Source organism: Xenopus laevis, chromosome 7L (assembly GCF_017654675.1).
Source record: "Xenopus laevis strain J_2021 chromosome 7L, Xenopus_laevis_v10.1, whole genome shotgun sequence".
In the NCBI taxonomy this organism is placed as follows: Eukaryota; Metazoa; Chordata; class Amphibia; order Anura; family Pipidae; genus Xenopus; species Xenopus laevis.
Window position 1 is genome coordinate 101,397,283 of NC_054383.1, and position 14,994 is coordinate 101,412,276.

At 36.6% G+C, this 14,994-nt stretch overlaps 1 protein-coding gene across 1 annotated transcript in view; it reads right to left on the reverse strand.

Moving 5' to 3' along the window:
• LOC108696597 (traf2 and NCK-interacting protein kinase-like) overlaps positions 1-14,994 on the reverse strand; it is a 16,246-nt gene continuing 1,252 nt past the window's right edge. The window contains exons 2-17 of the mRNA XM_041569060.1: positions 14,779-14,882; positions 13,370-13,426; positions 8,490-8,528; positions 6,932-7,015; positions 6,063-6,185; positions 5,335-5,421; positions 4,652-4,684; positions 4,361-4,426; positions 4,083-4,139; positions 3,533-3,772; positions 3,345-3,435; positions 3,119-3,237; positions 2,519-2,573; positions 2,133-2,211; positions 1,286-1,437; positions 1-915 (exon numbers count right to left, since the gene is read on the reverse strand). Of these exons, the coding sequence (XP_041424994.1) occupies positions 902-915; positions 1,286-1,437; positions 2,133-2,211; positions 2,519-2,573; positions 3,119-3,237; positions 3,345-3,435; positions 3,533-3,772; positions 4,083-4,139; positions 4,361-4,426; positions 4,652-4,684; positions 5,335-5,421; positions 6,063-6,185; positions 6,932-7,015; positions 8,490-8,528; positions 13,370-13,426; positions 14,779-14,882 (1,400 nt within the window). The 3' untranslated portion in view covers positions 1-901. The remainder of the gene's footprint in view (positions 916-1,285; positions 1,438-2,132; positions 2,212-2,518; positions 2,574-3,118; positions 3,238-3,344; positions 3,436-3,532; positions 3,773-4,082; positions 4,140-4,360; positions 4,427-4,651; positions 4,685-5,334; positions 5,422-6,062; positions 6,186-6,931; positions 7,016-8,489; positions 8,529-13,369; positions 13,427-14,778; positions 14,883-14,994) is intronic.

Below are 14,994 nucleotides of genomic sequence, written 5' to 3' on the forward strand. Positions count from 1 at the left end.
CACCCATTTCAAAGATTTTAACCCCTCAGGGTTCAAAAAGAGGCAATCCTCTATGACATGCTAAGAATGAGGACATCTATTTAAATTAGGAGGTTTCATCTTAGGCTGCAAAAAATATGTTTATTACAGGAAGAGTTGTGGATTTTTCTCCCTGAATCAGTTCTACTGGCAGATACATTAGAAAGCTTCAAGAAGGGGTTGGGTGGGAAAGTGAGAAAATAAGTTCCTAAAATGAACTCTTAGTACAAAGTTGACTGGGCCTACTTTCCATCAAGGTAAATTGGAGAGGCTTCAATTGGGTTTTTTTTAAATAAAAGGTTGAATTCAATGTACTTTTGTCAACCTCATCTATTATGTTACTATTTCTTACTATTATTATTTTTTCTTATTATGATTTATTATTATTAAGATCTATATTGAAATGAACAGCTCTTCTGGAGCGCTAGAGGGAATACAATATTGCAGACATTTACCCTGGCACACTGCACCATGTTAAAAATGGCACTAGCCATCTCACTTGCTGCAAGAAAAGATATTGATGGAACCCATTAATAGAACACAGGAATTACCAGCAGGACCAGGGTGGATAAAACAAGCACATAAGACTGTTTATGGGATTTTGTCCAGGTCATTAGAACTAATATTAAAAGGAAGATGGATATGAGGGGGCTTGGAGGTTATTAACAATGTCTCCCTATTAAAAAAAATACACCAGGGGCCAATGTATTTTTAAGATGTTTATTATTTAAAATATCATATTGATGTCAATCTTGATGTCGCTGTTGTCAATCTTCTAGCTGCCATCGGGACCAAGTTTTTCTGCGGGGCCCAAAGATGACATAGGGCCCCTGTACATGTGCCCCCGTCCCTCCCCCGATGGCAGCCATGATGTTTTCTTACTTCAGTGCTTCATTTCTAAGGAGAGATTGCTCAGTGTTAGCCATGGAGATGGTGTGTGTGTATAATTCTGAAATTTGTTATTTTTTCAAATATTTATTTACTATTATTTATATCTCATTCCATTTGCTGCTAATTTAAAGGTCAACTATAACTACTACAACTAATAATAACATTTTCTCCCATTTCATCATGTTTATCTTTCTCATAGATTTGGTCTAGTTCAGTGACCTCTGCCCTAATACAATCTCACCCTTTATTATGGTCGCTTTATTTACAGAATTATAGTATATTTATGAAAGCCAGAGAATATTGTATGAATAAGATCAGTAGATGGATATGGTCTTATCATCAAGTGAACTATAATGAGAATCAACAGTTCCCTTACCTCTCTGCAGGTGCCACTTGATATTACTTTTCACACCCCTTTCATTCCAGATGTTACGAACGAAGGGGTGTGACAGTAGCTGCTCTGCAGATGGCCTCCAATCCGGATTTTTCTGGAGGCATTTCTTTATAAAATCATGGAAGTTGTCACTCCTGGAAAAAAGAAACAAATGCAAAATTATAATTGTTCATGTTGTATAAAAACTAAAGTCCCGGAGCTAAATTCCCAAGTGCCCTATATACCCCATAAGCTTCTATTTTATGGAAAGTCCTTTTGTTAAACATTGTGATCTTGATCATGTTACTCTGTGCCTAATAAACAACACAGACAAAGCATAACAAGACAAAAGCTGTTCAAGAAGGTAATAGACAGTGAGACCCTTCCCTTGTAATGGTTCAACTGATCTGCTTGATTAGGGGGGTCTATTTTGCTTACTTACTAACCCTAAATTATTAGAGTACATTTACCTTCTACCATAATATGATCTCTGTGGTTTTGCCAACATCTTGGCCTGGCTTGTATTGGCTGCCAGATAATAACCCCAAGATCTTAAGCTAAGCATGAGCTCCTGCACCTGAGCATTAAAGAGCTACACATATATAACACTTTATCTTCTCCCTCACTTCTTTCCCATTTATCTCTTCCCCATCCTTACTTCACCCCAATTCCCAATGTCCCCCCCTTGCCATAACTTCTCCCTTGCCTATTTCCCCAAATGTTTCCTTGACTCTCTCATTTGTACACCCCTTTACAACATTATCAATATCCCTACATTCTCCTCATTTCCTTTTCATTCCCCACCCTCTCCACCTCACCCTCTCTTTCTGTTTCAGTGGAAATCACTCACCATGAGTCCCATAGCAATACTGGAGCGGGACCATGCATTATTCTTTTGATGCGTGCATTGCTGGGAAATCTGCTGAATGCTAGGTTGGAAGAAGATACAAGATGAGAATATGATTGACAATCACAACATTTCTTGAAAAACAACAAATCTAGAAAAAATCTAATTAACTTAATTGTATATTTGTTACTTGATTGCCAGCATACTGACAAAATAATGGTATTGTAACTGACAAATTCAAATTTTAGTAAATCAGCCCCTTACTAACCAGCCTCATAGTTTTCAATATTTAATAATATCCCGTGTTAAAGCGTGACACCTTAATGTCCTCTAACTTTTTTACAAACAGTTCTTTATGCACTATAGCACACACACTGGGGTTTACTTACGGTAGTATCCTTCTGCCATTTCAAGGGCGGAGATTCCCAGTGACCATACATCAGCCTACATATTGAAATATGGAAGAAAAGGCAACTATTAGAAAAGAATATACATAGGGCACATGAAAAAAAACCAATTACAGATCATTCAGATTCTTTTGTTATCTATGCATTTCCAACTCACAATAATTCTATTTTGTAAGAAAATATAGTAGAAACTCCATATTATGTGTTGGAAAATGAGGAAAATTCATTATGCATTATATATTGGTGGGACCAAATGTAAAATCAGAGGATGTAAAATTTTAATTCCAAGTATTGAAGTGATGCGATCTTTAAAAAAATGACCCCAAACACCCCAGGCTGTGTGTGTCACACAGAGTTGGAAAATCCCATAAAGAGTCAAGTGGAGTTGGTTTCTAACATTCCTGTGCCCTGCAGTTCTCTCCTTCACTTCAGATTCCCCCTCTCATATCACAGAAACCATATTACAGCTTTGTATTCACTGTTATGAGAGGGGTATGTGAAGTGAGTGAGAAAGTCCACAAAGTGCACCTTGTACAAGTTACATACATTATATGTAAAACGAGAGAGAAGACATCACAATACCTTAGAGGTGTATTCTATGACCTTATAGTTAGTGTTGACCAGTACTTCTGGTGCCATGTATGGAAGAGCACCTGCAGTACTATGACTGCTTTCACCAATGGTGGCATAGCTGACATCACCTGAAATTGTATAACAAAAGCAGGAATTTTAATTTTCATTTATAAATGCAACCCACCATGAAGATAGAAATAAATATCCATTTGTTCAGGTTTTTGGTATCACTTACTGATCTTCACTTCTGCATCAGATGTTATCATGATGTTGTTTGGCCTTAAGTCATGATGAATCACCTTGTGCTTATCAAGGTGGCACAGGCCCTGAATAAAGGAAAAGTGAAAATATAAATATTTTTCTTGCCGTTTAATGAATTCGATTTATCCAGAATAGTACCAAGGAGTTTCACTTGAGACATACCTTTAATACCTCCTTGCAGGTATAAGCAATCCAGCCCTCTTTCAAGGAGTGGGATATGTTGCTGTTAAAGAGCTGTTTTACTGATGTCCCACTGTAACGCTCCATTGAAATCCACAGTCCCTCATATTCTGGCATTTTTACAGAGGCAGGTTGGAAATATGCCCCGTAATAGCCAATGATGTTTCCATGGCCAGAAATGGTTTCTAGAACCTGCAGTTCATTGAGGACTTCTTTCTGCTTCTAGTTTAAAAAAAAAAAAAAAGTAAAGTCAATACAATAAAATGACTATTTCAAATACCCCGACCTAACTTGTAGTTCTAAAAAAACATCAACATTGTAATATCTCTACACGAGAATTGCATAATATGATTAACACTCTCAGTTCTTTTATTTCCTTAATCCCATACATTTTTCAAATGGTATTCACTTATTTTTACAGTTACATAGTTATTAGTTTAGCAAATTACCCTACTACTACAAATCATAATGTAGGTGTTACAAAAAAAGCTTATTAGTCCTTAATTATAGTAATCATATCAAGACACATTACCTCTACATCTTTCATGATGGTAACTGCCACTTCCTTTTGTTCTTTACGGTGCCATCCCTACAACAAAAGAAGCAAAAGAATCTCTGTGATCATTACTGTTTGGAACATTATGGAAAAGCAAACGCATATATTGTGTGGATATGGGAAGGTTTATTGGCAGCTTCAGAAGAACAAGAAAAAAAAGAAGGGACAAAACTCTAGAGGGTACAACTAATTGGCTGTATTTACAGAATCACCCAAAATATGACAAAAATAACCCACTAACTGAAATATCTTACATTATAAATGACACCGTAGCTGTCCTCTCCGATGGGCTCCAGGACTTGTACATAACTCCGTGGCTTCTAAAAAAATAGCATTGTATAAAAAAACATGATAAATACAAAACTGAATTTAAGGCAGTTGGACAAATAACCTTTCCAACATGAAAGAAGCACAGGGGGTGTAGGGGGAACTGGGAACTAGTGTATTAGGGGAGAAGGCTGAGGACTGGAATATTTAAGTCAAACCATTAAAGTAGAGCTTTTGTGTCGCTTAGCGTTCCAAAATACAGTTCTACAGCTGCTTACCGGGTATTTAGTTGCAAGTAGATGTTGATATGCCTGGGGAAGACAAAAAACATATTTTTAGATCAACTATTCTTGGGGAGCTGCTAAAATTATAATTTGAAGGAAAAGGAAAGGTTTATTTACTGGAGAGGGGTTGTCAATATGTTCGGTAACATAGCTAGGCTCACACATATAAAGTATACTATGGTTTATATTTACTGGTACATCTTGGTTCAAAGAGAGAACTTATTTTTGTTAGACGAACTGAACCCTGGAGTGCAGGTGCTTCAACGGACATTATGGGGGTACATTATTAAAGATCGAGTTGTGTTTTTCCCAAAAAAATTGAGTTTTCAAGGGTAGCTTTCAGTAAAAACTTGAGAAAAATTTTGAAAAAAAGAAAACTGCACATTTTTCTGGTCTCGAATTTTTTCGAGATCATTTCATTAATCAGGGTTCGTGCTGAACTATACTTAGCTTTGAGAAGAGCTTTGTTTTTCTTTTAAAAATAGAAGACTTCTCAGTTAACTGGTGATTGGTTTTGAGAAGCCATTTAGACATGTCTAAATTCAAATTACAAGCAGCTACATCAGTCTCTGAGCAGCAGCTCATTATACAGAAGACCAGACCATTTAAATATAAACTAATGAAAAGTTTTAATTAAATAATTCTGCTCAAACCCTTTTAAAGGCTTTACGACTTACCTGGTTGTTGTTGTCGCCCACTTGCTCCTCAGAGATTTTGGAGATTTCAGGCTGGCAGGTGTTGGTGCCTGATTCCTCTGCTATCTCCTATTTAGGACAAAGAAAATGTATTTTTAGATGACTGATCTGAACCCTTGATTTTAAAAAAGAACTGCAACACCCAAACTTCATGTCCATAAGTAAGTAAAGAAAGCAGAGTTGTGGTGCAGGATGAATGATTGTTATGTTTGGCTGTGTCCTTTTTTAAAAAACATAATTGTATCAATTCAGCTTAATGAATAAATACATATTCTGAAACAAACCTTATATATGAGATGTATGTATGTATGTATATTTTTATTTGTATACCACTCCTTGAGGGCAAAGCACTGTACAGCAAAACAATAAATTAGTAACAAACAAGTGGTCACTGCAATAATAAGTGACAGTAAGTGCATTATTAGAAATACAATTCACATAAATATAAAATATAATTACAATACAAATGAAATGATCAGTGACAAGGAGACAAAAGGATGGAGGACCCTACCCCGTAGGGGTGAGATAATGTTAATGCATTGTGTAATGCATGCCCTGTGTTTTTATTTTGAATGTGGGATTTTTATCCTACAAGTCTTGGTGTGAAAATATTGCTTTTATCCGATTCACAAGGCACAAGTCCATATGTGTTTCGGGAGATATCATTAATAAATTAATATAAAGGTTTAATTAGATCTTTCTGCTCATACCTCATCGATGACTTCCTCGTTTGTTTCAGCGTTCTCTTGCTGGTTTTCCTTGTTTACTTCAGTCCTCTCTTGCTGGTTTTCCTGGTTTATTTCAGCACTCTCTTGCTGGTTTTCCTTGTTTACTTCAGCACTCTCTTGCTGGTTTTCCTGGTTTACTTCAGCACTCTCTTGCTGGTTTTCCTGGTTTACTTCAGCACTCTCTTGCTGGTTTTCCTGGTTTACTTCAGCACTCTCTTGCTGGTTTTCCTGGTTTACTTCAGCACTCTCTTGCTGGTTTTCCTCGTTTATTTCAGCACTCTCTTGCTGGTTTTCCTGGTTAACTTCAGCACTCTCTTGCTGGTTTTCCTCGCTTACTTCAGCACTCTCTTGCTGGTTTTCCTCGCTTACTTCAGCACTCTCTTGCTGGTTTTCGAGTTCAGGCTGGCAGGTGTCATTGCCTGATTTCTGCGTTGTCTCCTGTTTAGAGGAGATAGAATTTGTAGATATGTGAACTGAACCCACTTGAATAAAGAAGAACTGCAACACCCAAACCCCTCTATATGAGGCCATAAGCAAATTGCACTTGCAGGCAATTCAGAATGGGAGGTGGGACAGGCTCACCAGCAGATCCGGACTGAGAATTAAAATAAGCCCTGGCATTTCAGTTACACAGAGGCCCAAACAGCCCCCACCAGCCACTAAATACTGACTTGCTATGGTAACTTATAGCAGCCCCTCTGGCATTTGCCAGAACCCACAGATTGCTAGTCCGGGCCTGCTCACCAGTGCCAAAGTTGGTGGTGTCTAACAAATTTGCTCCCCAGAGTGAATATGGGTTTAATATTCCTTTAAAATATTTTTTATATTACAACCATATCATTTTTTCTTACCTGACAGATGTCAATATCAGGGGTTTCTGGAGCCACCTGGCAGATGGTTGTGGCCGGCTCCAGTTCTTCCTCTGGTTTTAATTCCTAAAAGGAATAAAGTTAGTTAGTTGATGAACTTCTTATAATGCTGTAGTTCAATATCTAGCATGTTCTTTGTATAAAGCATTCACTCAACTTCATCAAATCAATCAATTTTATGTTTCTGTACAACTTACTTGACAAGTGGCATTGCCAACAGGTTGTACATAATTAAGAGAGGAAAGTAGATTAGAGCCACACATCTCTGGTATGTGTTGGGGGGCAAGGGTATAAGGGGGTAATTTATCAAAGTCCGCTCAGGTTTTTTTATGCTTATTTATTTTTACATTTACCCGAAAATTTGCTTTGCGGTAAAAAGTCAGATTTTAACTAATTTTAAGATTTTTCTGAAATTTTCTCCTGAAAACTCTGTAAACTTTGGGGTATTGCATTCAGAGTTTAGTAAATAACCCCCAAAGTATTAATGATCCAAACATAGATGCAAGTCTTATTTATATCACATATTTGGAGTTCATTAGTTATAGTTAGCTGTTCAAAAAACCTCATATTAAATGGTAAATTCTTCTGTTTCCATTAATAGTAACCATTTTGCCCAATCAACTATGCCGAGGTCAGCCCCATGGCTTTATACCACTTATTTTCTGCTTTCCTGCAGAGTATCACCAGGTTATCCTGGTTAAGAGCAATGATATGAGACTGTTAGATCAGTGTTCTCCTCTAGGAATATTGTGATGTTCCAATGGGGAGCACTGAGCTAACAGCTCTCATGTCAAAATGTGGTTAAACTTTTGGAGCTCGGCCCACTAGAAAAGGCTTGGAACTTGGCTGGGGAGGGGGCAGACCCAGGAATCTAATCAGAAAAATGAACTTTGGTAATGATACTAATAATAGTAATCACCACATATAAAAACAGTTGAGCGAAAAAATGGTGGTGTTACTTTATGCAATTAAAGGCCTATCATATATGCTTAGTTATGACTAAAGGAGTGTGGCTTGTTTTGGAAAAATATGCTTTTAATTAGATATAACTAATATGAGTAAATATGATATAATAATAATGTCTAAATAAATGCACGGTCAGTATTGGGATTTATTTTGATAATAATATAAAATCAATGTATTTTCCTTTTGACAGGAGAGAATGAGGTTTCATCAACAAAGAAAACGGTTTTAACAATAAAGTCCATGCCGTTATGAAATGTGCCATCTATGGAAATGGTAATGGATTATTCTGTAGCTGAATGTCACTATTAAATGACATTAAAAGTAAGGAAGGTGCCCATGTTTATCAAGTCATGGACATTATTATTCAGATGAGAAATAATTGGGAAATGTTGCCAATTGTGAATAAACGGGCTAAATCCAGTTTACCCAGTGTTTTTCTTTTGGACCAGTAAGAATTGATGGTGCAGCTTCATCAAGGTATAAATCTATAGGCAAGGAAATAATCTGGTTTTGATAGTACTAATAGGAAAATTGTGTCACTTCTTTTAATGTTGTCCAATTCTTCATCACTTACCACAACAGATTCTTTGGTTGGATGATTAACTTTTCTTTTCTAAGAAGACAAAAAAGAATTATTACAAAAAAAGAAATGAGCAAATAGGAAAACTATAATTATATAAATGATATAAATCCAACTTCCCTTAGTTAATAGAAAACACATAAATGTATTTGATTGTAATAAAAGCACATATTAAATACAATTTCAGTTTTTGGATTTGGTGAAGCTGAATTCAAATCACAAGATATTGGGAGTTATCAGCAATCTAAATATGGTAATAAGGATTTGATTATTGGGTCAGTAATCTGTAGTGACTGATTTGGTATTAAATGACTAGGGATGGGCGAATTTGACCCGTTTAGTTTCGCCAAAAATTTGCCGCCGGCGAAATGTCACGACTCCCATTAAAGTCTATGGGCGTCATTTGTTTTTTTTCCCACCATGCAAGTCTATGGGCGTAATTTCCGTGGCGAAACAAGGCGAAAAAATTCGCCCATCCCTGTAAATGACATAGTTGGTGCAAACACAAGTAGAACGTATTGTATCCCCTATACTAAAGCCAAATCATATAACAAAAATGAATGGAAACAGCACTAGTGACTGTAGCACAATACAGATATATTGAGGAGCAGTCAGTCTGTCTCTATCTCATCATCATGTTATTAGTAGTGATGGGTGAATTTATTTGCCAGGCACGAATTTGAGGCGAATTTGCGCTATTCGCCGCCAGTGAATAATTGAAAAATGCAAAACGCCCGCAAAAATTCGCCGGCGTCAAAAAAAAAATTTCGCAGCGTCGGGAAAAAACCAATTTTTCGCCGTTTCGCAAATTTTCCGGCCAAGCGAAACGGCGCAAATTCGCTCATCACTAGTTATAGTATTAGCAACTGTCACAAACAGAACAATGTTCAGAGATAATCCAGTAACAGAGTTTGAGGACAAGTTTCTCCCCCATGAAGTTATTCACTAAATGAATTATGTCATGTAATAGTAGAAAAAACAACGTCCTTACCTTGCGAAAACAAAAACATTTGAAAATAGTTTTCCACATTTTGATGTTAGTTGTGTTTTTTGTTAGATGTTAGATTTTTTTTTGTTGTTTTGATACGATAAAATATTCTTCTGTGGAGAGAAAAAAAGAAAACCATTTAGTAAAGAAACAGTTTAGTAATCCCAATACTTTGTTCTATGTAATATCCCGATATATATATATATATATATATATATATATATATATATATATATATATATGAGGCCCAAACAGCCCCCACCTCCACACTAGTGGTATATATAATCAAATGCCCTTGTGGTTTATTGTACTGTGGCAAGACGGTGAGGCAGCTAAAGGAAAGGATAGGCATCGAGCGAGTATTAGGGCAGCGTTAGACCCAGAGAGAGTCAAAAATAAGAATAAAGACGACCTGAAACAGGACAAAGCACAACAGCCGGTGGCCAAGCATTGGGCGGAGGCCAAACATAGTGCCTCCTCCTTTAGATACCTGCCGATAGAGCAGATACAAATGCATCCAGGAGGTGGTGATGTAGGAAAAGCGCTTTTGAAAAGGAAAGCCTTTTGGATTTATGAACTCAATTGCGTCTCACCAAAAGGTATGAATGGGCAGATCAAGTTGTAAGTTGTAGAGTTGATCTAAATGGATAAATAGAGTTTGGTAGTTCCTTTACAAACTTTCTATTTATTCTGTGGCTTTTACAGTGAAAGGAAATGTTGTATAAATTATGGATACAATTTAGCTACAACTTTGTTTCTCTTTTCCTTTTAGGACACTTTAGTAACATATGGAATTTAATTGAGCACTGTAACACGAGCTTATGAAACACACCGGTGACATCTTGTGGACAAAATGAATTTTACAAGTACACAAAATTATACACTGTTTGATATCACAAAATGTTTTGTAATTTTTTTTTACACGTTTTTATACACTAATTTAAGATATTTATGGTATTTATGATGTATATGCGATGAGTGTTCATGATGATAGCACTATCTGGGTAGTGATGGGCGAATTTATTCGCCAGGCGAGAATTCGCGGCGAATTTGCGTGATTCGCCGGCAGCGAATAAATTTGCGAAACGCCCGCGAAAATTCGCAGCAAAAATTCGGCGGCGTCAGAAAAATTTCCGAAAAAACGGACGCCGGCGTCAAAAACGGGACGAGACGCCGGCGCAGTTTCGCAAATTTTTCGCAGTTTCGCACGAAATGCGCACATTTTTCGGCGAAGCTAAACGGCGCAAATTCGCCCATCACTATATCTGGGTAAAAAATATTTTTATGTCACATATATGAAGATGTAGACAAATACAAGATTCCTCTGCACTCAACCCATTATCAATATATTTAAGACAGCGACATTTTGTGCATACTGCTACTGAAAAATGCCTTACCCTTTAAACAAAACAGGGATTGTTTGTCCATATATTGCAATATATTTAAGCTGGCCAACTACGTCAAAGTCATCCCATATCTGGCCAGTCCTATGCTAAATTTTCATCTGATTCATTAAGAATTCTATGGTTTAATTATACATTTTATAAAAGGGACGAATACGTTTTACCTGCAACTTACTAGCTGCTTTCAAAGTAAAACTCCCAAACTTGGCTGCCCTTTTATTAGACACCAGTGGGATCACCTGACTATAGTTGGAAGGGTTATAAAATTTGTTATAAAATGTATAATTAAACCATAGAATTCTTAATGAATCAGATGAAAATTTAGCATAGGACTGGCCAGATATGGGATGACTTTGACGTAGTTGGCCAGCTTAAATATATTGCAATATATGGACAAACAATCCCTGTTTTGTTTAAAGGGTAAGGCATTTTTCAGTAGCAGTATGCACAAAATGTCGCTGTCTTAAATATATTGATAATGGGTTGAGTGCAGAGGACTCTTGTATTTGTCTATATGTTTTTGTGGTCACACCCTCATTGCACCCCCGCCTAATGATTTTAAAAACTAGTGGTGAGCACAACTTTCCCCTGTTTGTTACATATATGAAGATGGTCACAAGGGTTAAATCACTTCATTAACAGGTTTGGATAACAAGCACCCATTGGAGAATTTGAATGCGTTAGACTATTAAAGATTGGTCAATGTATTTTTGTATCATCCTTGAGAAAGGTCCTAACAAGGACGTTGTATAATGGTACAACGGAATAAATGATTGAGAATTTTTACATGGGAGTGCCGGTTTTCTTGAATTGAAGGTTATATACATTTTAACCATGCACCCCGGCTAAATAGGCCGTAATAGAGTTTGCCTTGGAGTGAGGATACTCACTGGACTGTGATATATATATATATATATATATATATATATATATATATATATATATATATATATATATATATATACTGTATGTATATATGTGTGTGTGAGTGTGTGCGTATATATACATTTACAGCTATGGGATCCATTACCAAGAAACCTGTTTTTGAGAATGCTCCATAATACAGGAAGGCTATCACCCACAGACTCCATTTTAGTCAATGAATTAAAATTCTACCATATTCATGATACCACTAGTGGTCTCAAAGCTAAAACTGTACCAGTAAAACGGTTATTTTTAATAAAGTTTTCTCCCAAATATACAGAGATCTACTCACCTCAGTCTCCTGATCAAGAATGAGAAATCTCTGGGCTGCAGCTGTACACCTTGACTTTGTCCATTATGACATCATAATGACAACTGTTTGTTTGAACAGCTGTGAGATTCAGAGCATTGTGACATCACGCATGCAGCCCAGGCAGGGCAGTTATAACAACAAGTTAAATCATGGTTGCTGAGTTCAGTTAAATTCAATTAAGTTGAAGAATAAAGTGCAGTGGGTTTTGTTGCCATGATGAGAGCCTGTTTATTCAGTAGCCATTCTCAATATAGGGAATGATACCATTACAACATGTATATTATTGTGTATTCTTTGTATAAGAAATGGTACAATTAATATATTACAAAGACTGCCCCATTATTATATATAATGAGTATAGGGAACGCAGTGTTGTCTTGTACCTGAAATTGCAAAACAGTCCTGTGCTTTTTTTAGTGTTTAAATGTATTTTATTGAACTGGGGCAGCATAGCGCATCTTGACACAACTGGATATCAGTGCAAAGAGCTTTTTGGCCTTAGATTTAATCATGTTAATAAATTCATGTTATGTATTTAGCAAACAAAAGTCTAAATTTTATTTTCCATACTATGCTTTCATTTAAATGCACTTCTTTCATTTAAATGCACATGACAAGGTTGTTCCTTTTATGTATTTTGCCACACTACCATAACTACAACCTTATTTTAACAGTGTCAGCTGGAATGGTATTTAAATACAGGGTCTGACTGTTTCTTTTTATGCACATGAGCAGGTTTATTAACATGCGTTTTTTTTGCTGATTATCCAGAGAGCGGGTCTGGGCCGACAAGAACCGGGGTCCGTCGGGTTTTTTCTCCGTGTCCCAGGCCTACCCTGTTCAATTATTAATTGTTTTTTTTTAAATTATTCAAAATATTTAAATATTTATTTATAAAAATTATTAATTTCTGTCTACTATGGAAACATTAGGGATGCACCGAATCTAGGGTTCGGCCTTTTTCAGCAGGATTTGGATTCAACCGAATCCTTCTGCCAGGCCGAACCGAATCTAAATTTGCATATGCAAATTAGGGAATGGGAAGGAAATCGTGTGACTTTTTGTCACAAAACAAGGAAGTAAAAAATGTTTTCCCCTTCCCATCCCGAATTTGTAGATGCAAATTAGGATTCGGATCGGTATTCGGCCAAAGCTTTCTTGAAGGATTCGGGGGTTCGGCCGAATCCAAAATAGTGGATTCGGTGCATCCCTAATTTAAAGTAGTTTGTCGAATTACGAATTGTACCTTGATCATTGTCACTAGTTGATCTAGTGCAAAGTGCTCAATTACAGCTGGGAGTTTCTGAAAGGGAAATAACACAAAAAATGGTGCTTTATTATGAAATAATATTTGTATGTATTATAAATAAAAACAACATTTCAATTCCCTGACATTCATTTTTGCAGTATGAGACAGATCTGCTGTCGTGTGTCAAAAATACAGGAAGAGTCCCCGAAATTATGCCTCAGCCTCAGTGGTTTTATACTGGTCATGAAACTTTTGAGCTGTCTTTTAAAAGAAGGTGCCTTGGTGGTGATACATTGTTTATATAGGGAATCATATACTCCCCTATAGTAAAAAGGGATATTATAAGTCACCAAGGAGTTCAATGACCATATAACGGCACAGGGCTGAAGGCCGAGGTCTTCCTTTTGTGCTGGGTGCCATTGGCATGCTGTAGGTGACACAGGTGACAAAATGCAGGGTCACCTACATTCCAATAGGTACTGGGCTTTATATATTTATAAGCAGTTACACAAGACAGTAACTGCTTGGGAGTATTTTATGAATTCCTATCCCACATCAATTGAGTCTGAAGTCTGGCCTTGAATACATACTGAAATAGCACACTATATTTATTGTTTTAATTTTATCAAATGCACATTGACAAGATTTTTACCTTTTAATTCAGAGGCAAATTTTTCCAGTTGCTCTTGAACGGAGCACATATGGCTGATAGTTGACCATGGAAAAAAACGAATTTCCAAAAGCTCATCGAAAGTTCTCAGAATAGAGAAGTGAGAGGCTGCGGTGAATGGAGAATAGCCAGGAGCAAAGTGCAAAGGGAAAAGTCACTTTGATCAAATCAATGGCACTCTAAGATAATTTAAAGGGGTGGTTCACTTTTAACTTTTATTATGTTATAGAACAGCCAATTTGAATTAATTTTTGAATTGGTTTTAATTATTTTTATTACAGTTATTTGCCTTTTTCTTTAGACACTTTGCAGCTTTCAAATGGGCGTCGCTGACCCCTTCTAAAAAGCAAATGCTCTGTAAAGCTACAAATGTATTGTTATTGCTACTTTTTATTACTAATTCTTCTAGTCAGGCCTCTCCTATTCATATTCTAGCCTCCTATTCAAATCAATGCATGGTTGCTAGGGTAATTTGAACCCTAGTTACCAGATTGCTTAAAATGTAAATTGAAGAGCTGTTGGATAAAAAGCTAAATAACTCAAAAACCACAAATAATAAAAAATTTAAACATATGGCAAATTGTCTCAGAATATCACAACCCCTTTACTTACATTCTCCTTTTTGTGTTTCTTTTTCAAATATCTAAAATGAATCTACCCGTGAAATTTTTTGCAACATGCTATAGATCTTTGCACGTTACTTATATACTGTTAGAGATATTTTACGTATAGTTACTGTACCAGAAGCTGTGCCAGGAGGAGCCCGCAGAGCCCTGTACTTACCGCTTGCCTCAGAGCAGGCAGTAGGCTGCTCCTCGTCTCGCTTCTTAATTTTCACGTCTGAATGACACACAAGTTAGGAGGTGGGTGTAAGCCTACATGCCACCCCTGCCCTTTCATCTTATATAAAGTGCTGCCCAATGCAGGCAACCCTATATCAAAGGGGAAAGCC